This window comes from Camelus bactrianus, chromosome 20, assembly GCF_048773025.1.
Source record: "Camelus bactrianus isolate YW-2024 breed Bactrian camel chromosome 20, ASM4877302v1, whole genome shotgun sequence".
Classification (NCBI taxonomy): domain Eukaryota; kingdom Metazoa; phylum Chordata; class Mammalia; order Artiodactyla; family Camelidae; genus Camelus; species Camelus bactrianus.
The window spans coordinates 38,077,054-38,089,984 of NC_133558.1; the positions used below are offsets into that span (position 1 = coordinate 38,077,054).

The 12,931-nt window shown below is 41.1% G+C and overlaps 1 protein-coding gene across 1 annotated transcript in view; it reads left to right on the forward strand.

Annotated features, from left to right (window-relative positions):
• Positions 1 to 12,424, forward strand: part of PRIM2 (DNA primase subunit 2) — a 213,772-nt gene extending 201,348 nt beyond the window's left edge. The window contains exons 13-14 of the mRNA XM_010973924.3: positions 2,959 to 3,027; positions 11,816 to 12,424. Of these exons, the coding sequence (XP_010972226.2) occupies positions 2,959 to 3,027; positions 11,816 to 12,037 (291 nt within the window). The 3' untranslated portion in view covers positions 12,038 to 12,424. The remainder of the gene's footprint in view (positions 1 to 2,958; positions 3,028 to 11,815) is intronic.
• Positions 12,425 to 12,931: the final 507 nt, after the last annotated feature.

A 12,931-nucleotide genomic window follows, 5' to 3' on the forward strand; every position in this document is an offset into this window, starting at 1 on the left:
AGTGTCCGGCTGAAGATGACAGTCGCTCCTGTCACAGAACGCGGCAGGGCCGCCCCGCCCACTCGGAAAGAAGCCGCGCTTCCACGAGACCCTTCTCTTTTCTTTTTGTCTTTTCCTGTATCTCTGTAGTGTCGATCATAAGGTGAAATTAAAGTATATATTTTTATTAGTTGTTGGATTTTTTAAAAAGTAATGTTTCACATTTTTTAACTTACTTTAAAATGTGTCTGTTTTTTAAGGAGAAAATCTCTCTCTTAAGGACAAGATCATTGAGTCACATATGAGCTTTCAATTTTTGATCCTTTCCGCAGTTCAATGGTCCTCTCTAGACAGACCCCCCCCCCCATTTTAAGAGGATGTGTGTCTTCATCTCTGAAGGGACCCCGTGTCCTCAGAGCAGTCCCGCTGCACCGCCTCCCCTGCTGGCTCGCTCCCTGTCTCCCTGGTCCTTTAGCTGCTGTCCGGGGCCTTCTCGCTTCTCCTTAGGCCCGAGTTTCTCTCTCTCGCTGAATAGCTTTTCCAGACAGTGAAAAACACCTTATTGCCTTTTTCCCCCATTACACCTTTACGTATGTGCTGTGTGACATGATCGGTAAACTTGCTTACGGATAGATGGGCAAATGATTTATTTATGGATTTGCAAGGAAGCTTCAACTAAAAATTCTTTCTAGAAAGATGAAGTTAAAAGTCAGAGGAAAAGTAAGCGATTTTCGGTAAGGAAGAGCCTCGTCTGTGGAGTGGAGTGGGGATTGTTGTGTGATGAACCTAAATTTAATTTTTTGATGGAATCTAAAATTTCAAGATATACCAGCTTTTCTCACATTCTGTGGCTTATATGTCAATTTCCCATAATTTAAAAAATATGTGTATGTCACCCAATTAGTATTTTTATTAATACCTTTCCTATAAGTGTTTCTTTATAGCATGTTTCCCAAATATATATGTATATTAGGTTGTATGTATATAAAATACATATTTACTTTGCAAGGAAGATACTTAAATATATCATATATATAAACAAGAAATTTATATACATAGAATAAGATGTTAGATTTATTGTTTTGTTTTTACATAAAGGGAATTTATTATATATCACACAGTTGAGATATTTGCTTTTCTGTGAATTTATTTTCTCTTCAGGTAGTTCATGGAATCATTTAAATTTAAGTTTATTATTTACAAAGCAAACAGACTCAGACAGAAAACAAACTATGGTCACTAAAGGGGAAAGTGGGGGGATAAAAAATTATGAGTTTGGGATTTAACAGATACACACTACTGTATATAAAACAGATAAACAACAAGGACCTACTGTGTAGTACAGGGAATATATTCAATACCTTGTAATATATTCGATATATATTCAATACCTTGTAATAACCTGTAATGAAAAAGAATATGAAGAATATACATATGTATATGTATAATTGAATCACTATGCTGTGCACCAAAAACTGATACAACATTGTAAGTCAAATATATTTCAATTAAAAAAATAGATTAACTACACAAATAAATTTATGTTTGAAGTCTTTGCGTCTCCAGAATTGTCATTCACAGATTTCATATATTGGTATCATTGCTGTTTGCCAGTAAGTAATTGCAAGTTCATCTCAACACAGATTGAATTATCTGTGTGTAAAAACATTGGCGAATGTGAGCTCAGAATGCTAGAATTACTTGAAAAACTTTGTGACTTCCTTCATTTTAAACATCTATAGTCATTCATTTAAAATTGATTTATTTCTCATTTTTGCTCTAATAATTCAAGAAAAGTGGACGGGCCAAGTAGGCAGATAGGCGGGATCCTGGGTGCTGTGAATGGCTGGCAGCTACGTCGGTCTTTCATGCGTAGGATTAAAAAAAAAGTGACCTGAAATTTAGAAATACAATCTAGAAGACAATCAGAAAGTTCTTGTAAGCATAACCTTGCCATGTTACATGGCGCCGGTTCCGCACTGCTGCGCTGTGGCTTGCGTGTGCGTCTGTCAGATGGCGTGAGCTGTATCCAGCAGTGAGGGTGGCGGGGGTTCATATACATTTCTTCTTGTCGTAGGAAGGTCGGTCTTTTGAAACGGGCTAGAAATGAACATTTCTCCAGAATTACATTTTCCTTCATTTGAGGCTCTCTCTTCATTCCAGCATTTTACTTCGTTTTATAAACAGGCCAAATACACATTTCATTTATTTGTCAGGGGAGGTGATGAAACCTTACAAATTTCAACTGGATTTGCACTCTGCTGATAAGAACAGGAGTCTGCAGCGCTCTGAAGAGATTACACGGAGTAGAAATGAAAAGCAAATTGTATTTACGAAAGATAGGATGGTGTTCCTAACAGGGCTTCAGAATAGACCATTCACTCTCATATTCTGCTGAGCTTAACTAGAAATAACTTGCAAAGAAAGGACAAATCTGATTGGAGGCAGAAGCGTCCCCTCTCCACAGATTCTCATCTGGAGGGTTTACTCTGAGTCGCCCTGATGGGCGCACAGCTGTATTTTATGCTCTATCTGTATAAACTAGTAACGTGGAAAATAAAAATCTAAATAGTATCCTTGATTGCTTCACACGCCAACCATTTAGATTACGAGATTTATATCTACAATTTTGGAAGAGACGTTGCAGTGTGATACCCTGACAGTAACTGTCAAAGTCATAATACTGGGATCTGTTCTCATCTTGTTGTCAAGGTCAGGTTATTGAAATTCACAGTTGGTAGGTCAGAAACATCTCTTACTATCTCTTGTCACCTGTGGTTTAATGCTGACTTAAACAGCTCCTGTATAATGTCAAAATTATCACAGTGTCCAGACTGCAGCGGCACCACACGCTCCATGATTTAATGCGTTTCCTGTCTGGAATGAAGATTATGAAGAGGCCAGCAACCAGGAGCTACGGTGGTTTTGAAGAACCATAATTTCTAACTTTTCTTTCTCTTTTTTTCCCCTTCATTTTAGATTTTGGATTTAGTAAAAGGGACACATTACCAGGTAGCCTGTCAGAAGTACTTCGAGATGACACATAATGTAAGTACCTTTTTGAGCTTTGTCACCCAAATTCTTTGTCTTTCGTTATACTGTGTTTCACTTAGGGTTTTCAGCTGTAGCATTAGAAACTACTCCAGCTGCTTTGAGTAGAAAGGGATTTATTACACGGGATTCGGTAGCTTAGAAAATGGATAGAAGGGCCAGGGAATTAGGCGTGGAGGCTGCAGAACCAGGAATATTGTAACTGGGAGGCGCTCCGTCCTTACTTTCCTGCAGCTGCACCCAGCACCCCACTTCTAGGGGTGAGGCCGGGGGCAGCAGCCTCTTTCTGTAAAGGGCCAGATCCTGAAAGTCTTAGCTCTGTGGTCCACATGGCCTCTGTCATAGCTGCTCCCCGCTGCAGTTGCCGCACCCAGCCAGCCCCAGACAGTACGAAAGGAGCGGGCATGCTTGTGACCCCATATCCCTTTATTTACAAAAGAAATTCTGCACCAGGCTGGACCCACAGGCCTTAGGTAGCCCATCCCCAGAGTAGGACCTGAACACTGGCTGCCGCTGTCCAGCAGAACCAACGGCTCTCGCCACCTTCCATGCAGAACATCTGGCGCTCTTACTTGTGCCTGCCACCTCCTGATCCCCTAATCTCTCTGTCAGGTCCCATGGTCGTGTCTACCTGCATGGCGGAACCTGGGTACCCTGGCGGGCTCCTAGCGGCAAGGGGGTCAGGGAAATGAGTATGGTTGTTATCTTTTCAGCCTCCTTAGCACAAAAGGCCTGCCAGTAGGTTCTGAGAGCTGTAAGCATAGGTCACAAACTCAAAGGCCTGCGGGGGTCAGGCACATAACCCAAAAAAGTAAAGCTGGCTGACATGAACACCGGACAAAACTCATGCTATTAGAGGCATTCACACTGACAAGTTTTAGGACCCTGGGCAGGGCATCAGGACACATCTGCAGGGGGCTTTAGCCCACAGACTCACAGTTTGCAACAAGATCTGGACAGTGGCTTGCTTACCTAGGACAGATGTCCAGGAATGAACTCAGAGGTCCATGCCCCTCTCGAAACATTTCTTTCTGTAAGTACGCATGTGCCTTTTCTGGAGTCTGGTATTAGTCAGGCTTCAAAGGGATCCGTGACCCTCCCAAAAAAGGTGTTTCATTTATCGAACTCATCGTCAGCTACCATGCTGTGCTTAGTTAGTCATTTTTATGTTTACTGGCTTTCATGAAATGATATTTCTTTTTTAAAAAAATTTTTTTTGTAATGGTGTTTTTCAGGAGGAGGTAATTAGAGACGGTACTGGGGATTGCACCCCAGAGCTCAGGCATGCTAAGCATGCGCTCTACCACTGAGCTGTATACCCTCCCCACTTCTGTTGTGGTTATATAATTGTGGAATTTCATACTTGGTATTTCATAGAAAAAATATATCCTAGAACATCACTGATCGTAATGGGAGTAATTATGGTAACATCAGCCAGATCTACAGAACCCATAACGCGTTCCAGGCACAGGAGTCAGTGCTCCAGCCACGCTGGCCCTTTGGGTCCGCACTGCAGCACCGTGGCTCAGACAGGCGGGCACGGCCCGCTCCTGCGCGTGCGGCGCGGAGCCTGGATCTGGACCGGGCTGCCAGGGAGCTCGTCTGAAGCTCGTGAACTGAACCGTGACTGCCCCTCTGTAGGACCTGGGACTGTGTCGTGTCTGTAAAAACAAGTGTGGACTCATAAGCACTTCCCTTCTAGACTCATGATCCAACCTTTATAGTTCACTTAAAAACAAAACAAAACAAAAACCAGGCTTAGCATTCTGCCTGACTTGCCCCGGGCCCCCCAGCTGGCTAGTGGGAGATGGAGCCAGACCCTTGTCTGCTGGGGCCGTGGGTCTAGTCCTCTTCCTGTTAAACCCAACTATTGAAAACAGCCTTCTTACTGAGAAGCATAAAAATGGTATTTTTTTTACAAAATGTAAAGGACTAACCCTCAGTAAAGCAGCAAACAACAGATTCTCATCAGTTTTATCCGAATAGGTGTCTGCCCAGATGACTCACGTCTGTTTGGTATTTTCAGCGCCAGCTTTGCACACCTTTTTCCCTTGTCGGCTGTGTTCCTACATTTGCTTGCTCAGCTTGAAAGTTTTAATTTAATACATGTTTTTAATTGTCTGCTGACCCTTTTAATTAAGAGGCCTCAACTTTCACAAATTGAGGCTTAGTATTCAACCTTTCTTTTAAAATTAAAAAATTAAAAAAATTTTTAAATACTCCCTTTTAAAATAAGATATGAAAATTAGATTTAAATACTGAGTTTGTGACACAATCACTAGCACGTAAGAAGTGTTCTTTCTCAAATTTGTTTTGTGGCATCTCTCCCATTGTTCATTCCTACATGAATATTACTAGCATTGTCAATTTTTAAAACTTGCCTTAGATTTAAAGAAGATACTAAACAGACATGCGTCCAAATCATCCCACATACAGAAGTAGTCCACCTTAAACCACATATAAATCAATGGAATAAAAAGGCTGTTTGCATTCACTGGAAGGCACACTATAGATTTTTCATTGTGAATATCTCTCTTCGTGTATTATTTTTCTGATTTCATTTAAAAGCAGAATCTATTTTTATTGTCAGGTTGCTGCCATCCTGCTTGCCACCCCCGCCCCAAAAAAACCCCCAAAAACCCCTGTGTTTATTTTCTTGAGGCCTCTGTGATCAAACTCACTTTAATGAGAGCTTTGAAAATGAACCAGTTAGCTGGTAGCATTTACAGCAGCGCAATGATAGTTCCATGTGGCTTTTTCGGTAATGCCAGCTGCCTCCTTATAAGCTGTCATTGCAAAACCTCTTGATTAAACCCCAGACATCCCATAGGAAGAACAATATTGCTTCAGTCTCTCAAAATCCACATTCTGAGTGGCAGAAATAGGAGACCTATGCTTGTGTGAAGGTCGCTGTGTGCAAAACGTGTTGCTTCCGAGCAAATGCTTGGGAGAGATTCACTTAATAGGTGTCAAAAGCTGGCCTGCTTGAAATCTGTTCTCTTCAGTGTTTTTAGGGAGCAATGTTTTATATTGTCTTTTTTGTTGTTGTTGTTGTTGTTGTTTTGGCATACTCCATGTGTAAATGAAAACACTAGGCCTTGTGTGGATTAATCTCTGGATTTTAATTGAAAATAGCTGCCTCAGAAATAGACCTCTTTAGGCACTGTGTCATTCTGGTACTTACTTTCGAAATAGCTGAGTGTAATTTTCTTCCGCTATAGGAATCTCTACAAAAATCTTGTTAAAATCTATCACACATTTTCCTACAGTCTTAAACAGGATATACCAACTACAGTTAAGCTTTTTTATAACCACTCAGGATCATTATGCATGTCAGTTAGAGCGCTGGGCTGGGAGCCACCAGCATGTCTCACTTGGACCAGGGCGGGAGCTGCCTGACTCACTTCCAGCATCTACAGCTCATTCCAGTTCCTTCTCCTCCACGCAGCTGCTGGGGGGGATCTTGAAAACAGAGAAATCTGGTCATCTCAGTCACCTGCTTTTTTTTTAAACACCTTTTTTGTGGTATGACTCCTGTACAGTGAACTACACATATTTCAGGTGTGCACTGGATGAATAGTGATAGATGTATACGCCCATGAAACCACCACCACAGTCAAGACAGCTCACATTTCCATCACTCCCCAAGAGGTGCAATTTTCGAATTCCCAATTTATCCCTTCCCACCCCCTTCCCCCTCTGGTAGCCGTAAGTTTGTTTTCTATGTGAGTCTGTTTCTGTTTTGTAGATAATTTCATCTGTGTTCTCCAGATGTTCTTGAGGTCTCCTTCTCCCAGTGCCACCCCAGGCTGGGGAGCCTGACATGGGGCCCAGAACTCTCGCTCTTGTGGGAGGGCCTCTGCGATGTAATTTTTCTTCAGCTTGTGGGTCGCCCACCAGCGGGTATGAGGCCCGATTATATCTCGAACATGCCCCTCCTGCCGTCCTGCTGTGGTTCCCTCTTTGTGTGTCCAGTTGAAGATCTTTCTTGTAGGTTCCAGTCTTATTTTTCTCGATGGTTGTTTAGCAGTCAGTTGTGGTTTTGTTGTGGGTGTGAGGAGATCTGAGCCCGTGGTCCTACTACTCCGCCATCCTGACCGGAAATCCCAAAAGACATTTTCTCTCAGTAACCTGCTTTTAAAAAAATCATAAAAGGCATTCCCATCACTCTTAAGATGAAATCCAAAATTTATAGTGTAGACTAGGAAGGCCTCCAACCCACCTCTCCCTTCTAGACTCCAGATCTACTGGTCTTGCTGTAGAGGCCTGACTGTACTTTGGAACTTCCAAGGGAATGTGACCAAATACAGATGCATCACAGAATTCCCTTCTTCCAGTAGTTAACAAAATGTACAAAACATTAGAGAAAAAAAATCATCAACTGCAAAGGAACACATCACCAATAGCAATTAATGAAGGAAAAAAAGCAAGGAAAGAAACAGAAGAGTCACTGCAGACAGAATTGTGAAAATTCTCATTTAATACCTCCAAATCCAGAATGAAGCAAACTGTGTTCCCTTTTTTTTTTTTTTTTTTTTTAATGAGTAAAGGAAACAGCTGCCTGACTCTTAAGCAGAAATAAGTGAAATGGGGTATTTGGATGTGGACAAATCTCTTTCTCTATTCTTTTTACTAATTTGATTTTAGAGTAAATCTATTTTCATTCTATTTGGTTTATGCTTCTCCCCTTCCTCCCTAAAAGTCCCCAGTTTTACTTTCCTGGGCAAGATGAAAGGAAACTGAATGACAACAATAGACCCTTCCTGCCAAAAATAAAAGTGAAAGAAAGAAAACATTGAAAAGACAAAGGCCCCACCTAGAAGAAACACAATCCAGGAAACAAGGAAACGTCATAATTTCATCACACTACCAGGCCTCTTAATAGATGTTCAGTAAAATGAGCTTATTTAACAAAAGGAGTCAAGAAAGGGCGATTGTAGGCCTGAGAGAGAAAGTTGGGAACACACGGAACCATGGCACAGGCCCTCAGTTCAAGATTGTCAGCGCTGTTTTAGTTGGTGAATAAAAATATTAATTAAAACAGGAATTTATAAAAAAAAATGTATTCTTTAAACATTCCATTTTAAAGTTAAAGCATTGAAATGTCATTTATTTGCTAATCTTTTGATCTAAAGGCAAGGCCTTTTGTTTGAATGTAGTTTTTGGATTTGAATTTGATTTCATCTTTTTTCACAAACCATACACATAATACACCATCCCTAATTTCCAGTTTGGGTTTCTTTCAAGTGGAAAAGGAACTTAATGATAGTACAAAGCAATATGATTTTTCTCCCTATCTTTTTGGAATTCAAGGTTTTTTTTGTTTTTTAAGTAACTTGCCTTTTTTGAATCTTTCTAAAGCATTTAATTTAGATTTCATGGAACCAACAACTCTTTCTTTTTGGTTTTCCTCATAGTAACCCTATGACAGCCAACATTATTATTTCCATTTCATCAGTGAGGAAACTGAGGCTTATTATAAAGATGACTGTGTTTTATTTGATCCACACTGAAGTCTAATCATTCAGTTTAATCCAGAGAGTTATATTCTGTGAGAACAGATATACTGAAAATTTTAACAACTTGAAGCAAGGTATAGAAAATACCCAATGTGTAATTAATATTCACACAAGGTGCTAGATTCTCTTTGCATGAAATGACACCACTAAGTTCTCATAATAATCATAGCCAAGTTAAGCTCTAGAAGTAATATTCTTAATGATTATAAGTTTACTTGACTGGGCGTAAAATCTCTTAAAATCATATATATGTATAACTGAATCACTGTGCTGTACACTTGAAACACAACATTGTAAATCAACCATACTTCAATTCAGAAAATAAACATTTCAGAGTAACTAAGTGGTCTAGTCAAAAGGCCCGAATTCTAATTCAGACAAAACTGGTTACTAGTTCTGTGACTCTGCATAAACTGTGTAATGTCTTTGGGCCCCATTTTCCTAGTCTGAACATGGAGGAGATTCAATTTAGAGGAGTCCCTAGGTCTTTCCTATCTCTAATATTCTCTGTTTATTAAAAAAAAAAAGTAAAATAAAGCCCTCTGATTGAAATGTGCTAGACAATAAATTTACTTTTCATGGAACCCTTTGTAAAATGCGAACTTCATATTGGATCTCCCAGTTCTTAATGAATTAGGTAAAAAACCCAATATAATAATAGATGAAAAATATATAATATAATAATATATGAATGTAATAAAGAAGTTCACAAATGACTCCAGTATTAATAAAAATTATATCAAACATTTAGGAAACATTTTGAAATTAAGCAGCAAAGTAGTAGGTAAAAATTTATTCTTAACTTAAAATAAATCAGCCTTACGCAATCACTTTGCTGTACACTGAATTATTATAAAATTACTGGCCCAACACGTATCAAAAACTGACCAAGAGAATCAGAAACTCCAGAGCATCTAGAGTCGGTGTTACCAGAAAGGACCTTGTTTCTGTTTTTTGGCCCACCTGTGAGGAAGGTTCGTTCTGCACCATGATAGCAGCTTCTAACCCCCTGCTCACCCATTTTACTCCACCTTAAGATTATCCATAGCTTTCATCCCCTCACCTCCCTCTTAAGAAATTTTAATGATTCCCTGATGCCAGCGAAATTAGGCCCAGGCTACTTAGCCGGCTTTTCAAGGCTCTCCCAGGTCTGGTCCCAGCCTGTCTTTCCCACCTCACTTCCGGTGCCCATCAGGCCACGCCATCCGCACTGCTTCCCGGCCAGCCCTCTTTGCCTCCGCCTCCTTCTCTAACGTGGGGAGTAATAAGCCTTCTCCCGGGACCCTTGCCACTTCACTCTTTTTGTTTTTAGCTTTTGAATTCTTTCTTTTTTGACTTTTTTTTTTTTTTTTTTTTTTTTTTTACAATTTCACATTTTATTTTTTATTTAGGGGGTGGTAATTAGGTTTTTATTTACTTATTTTAGTGGAGGTACTGGGGACCTTGTGCATGCTAAGCACACGCTCTACCACTGAGCTGTACCCTCCCCCTTTCACTCTTGATGGAGGTTTTTAAGTACATGACTTACTAGGCTAGAGGTTTCTTTAGAGTTAGTCTCAGTCCAGTGCATTTGTATGCTGGAAAATTACTGCCTTGTAACATGGCCTCGTACATAGCAAGTCTTCAATTAATATGTGAAAAATACAGGACTGGTACACACTGGTTAGTTCTGGCCTCAACTCACCAAATATTTATTAGATACCTACTCTGTACAAGTCGCTTCAGGACAGAGAGCGAGACATAAAAGCAGATGACCAAAACAAGTGTAATGGTGTCTCAGTTTATTAAAAATATGAAGTGAAAATGCTCCCTAACCAAAAACCCACAGTAACTAACTGAAGCGAAATGGTAATGGTCTGGTGGTCGACTCCAGCTGCAGAGTCAGCGAGGACAGGGGTTTGAGTCCAGCTGAGCAGAAGCGAGTCACGCAGGAGGTGCACAGTATCAAACTCCCTTGTAAGCGTTACCTTGCTCCTGGGTCGCGCCCCAGTAGAAAACATAACTAATGAACTCATCTACACAACAGAAACAGACTCCCAGACATAGTCAACAATCTTATGGTTACGGGGGGAAAGGGAGTGGGAACGGATAAGTTTGGGAGTTTGAAATTTGCAAATGTTAACCACTATATATAAAATTAGATAAAAACAAATTTCTTCTGTATAGCACAGAGAACTATATTCAATATCTTGTAATAACCTTTCATGAAAACGAATATATGTATGTGTGTGCATGACTGGGACGTTGTGCTGTACATCAGAAACTGGCACATTGTAACTGACTGTACTTTAGTTAAAAAAAAAAGAGTAGTGGGTTCCGTGTTTTTAGGAATGAATACAAGGTGAAGTTGCTGCCCTTGGTACAAGCACGCAGCAGCAGAGAGTCCTGGTCGGACTCCGCCAACTCTCGTCCCAGCTCCAGCCCTGCTGGTGTGTGGTGGTGGGCAAGTCGCTGAACCTCTCTCATTCTCAGATGCCTCAGCTGAAAAGCTGGGGAGATAACTGCTAACCTGCCTCCAGAAGGCCCTCCTGGGAGTTAACTTAGTGTGTGTGTGTGTTTGTGCCACTTGGAATAACACAAGCCTGGCACACAGCAGGCACTAAATAAGTGCTTGCTCCTATTAAGGAATATATTTTTCTTCACCATTAGTACATCTTTAGAACCGAAATGTAGAAAAAGGAGTGCTTGCTGAATCTTCAAATACAAAAAGTATTAGTACTTTAAAGGCTCATTGAGTATTAAAGGCAGAGTAATGCATAATTTGAAATGATAGTCAGATTTTAATTTAAAGTTTAGTGACAGTATTTGAAAAAAGAAATAGCATAAAACCCGGACCCTGGTCATGTTTGCGTTAAGCCACAATGAAAATTACAAAAAGAAAAAGACTGTCGATAAAAAGTAAGACCAGAAAAGCCCAAGATTGGAATGAAGAAATCTCATTAAATGAGGCTGCTTTTTCAGAGTTTGCATTAAACTCCATGGGATTAAATATGGCAGACTTACAAACAGGCTGTAAAATACGTGTGGTATCGGGAAGCAGTGTCAGAGCGGCGTCTGTGTTTATATCCATTCCCTGTGATTCCGGAATGTTTAAAGATCCAACCCCTCTCCCCCTTTTTCCTTCTTTTTTTTTTTTTTTTTTCTTTAAACAAATGGTTATTGGAGCTGCCTTAGAGCCGTCTGAGCCGTTGGGGGGGCGTCGGATGGGGAAGTGGTTCCTGGCCCTATATAGTATTAACTCGATGCGCATTTGCTCCCCTGGGCAGGTGGACGATTGTGGCTTTTCCTTGAGTCATCCAAATCAGTTCTTTTTTGAGAGCCAACGGATTCTCAGTGGTGGTAAAGACCTCAAGAAAGAATCCAGCCAGCCAGACACTCCCCAGCCCAAGCTGGGTGTCCAGAAAACCAAGGACGCGTCGTCTGCTCTGGCCTCGCTGAACTCCTCTCTGGAGGTGGACGTGGAGGAGCTCGAGGAACTACTTCAGTGAACGATGCTCGGGCCGTGGGCTTTTATTTCCTGCTTTTGCGATTTTGCCTTTTTCTGTCTGCCTTCTCCCTCCCCCCGACCCCACCTTAATCCCCCCCCCCCCCCCCCCCCCGAGTGTGCCCCACTTCTCAGGATAGCAGGCCTGCAGGGAAAAACAAGGACCTCCTCCCTGTTTTGCTTTGGCAAAAGAGAAGAATTTGTTTTGAAATTCAGCACTTGATGGTGTCAATTCAGTCCTGTTTTAGGAGCTAACAGCTTTCTATGGTGACAGCTGGTTACAGTCCCCTAGAAACAGTGCCCCTGGGCACAGCTTTTAACCCTCATCACTGGCATTTTGACCCAGCCCTTCTCTGGACTATCTCTGTTAATAAAATAATGAAATGTTTAATGAGTGTGTCTGTGTAAATGGCAGGAGTCACGTCGTAACACGCTAGGCGTCACCTCAGGGTTTAAAGTGATATTTTGGAATATCCAACACGCTTGCCAAATCACCAGTGAAGATTTTGAACTGTGTTTTTCTTTTTTCCTTTTTCTCTCCAGTTGGTTGTGTGTGGCTATCCCACATCAGCTGGGAGAACTTTTGCCCCTTTGACTGGTAGCAGCTCTCCTGAAATGAGTCGTGACTTGGGAATCAGGGAAACTGAGGGTGGACAGTCAGTTATACGACGTGCAGTGATGGCCTCGCCCACTGTCATCTGCGTTCGCTCTGGGGAGGACACTCACCAGAGCGAGAAGGTTCCGAGGATAATCTGACGTGTTTTTTCATCCCCTCCCCCCGCCCGGCGTCCCTGCCTTCTTGCTTCTGGGGTTGCTGTGAATTGCCAAGTTGGTTTGGTAAATTTGTTAACTTCATTTTTAAATATTTTAAAATTTTTTATTTATTTTTATTTTATTT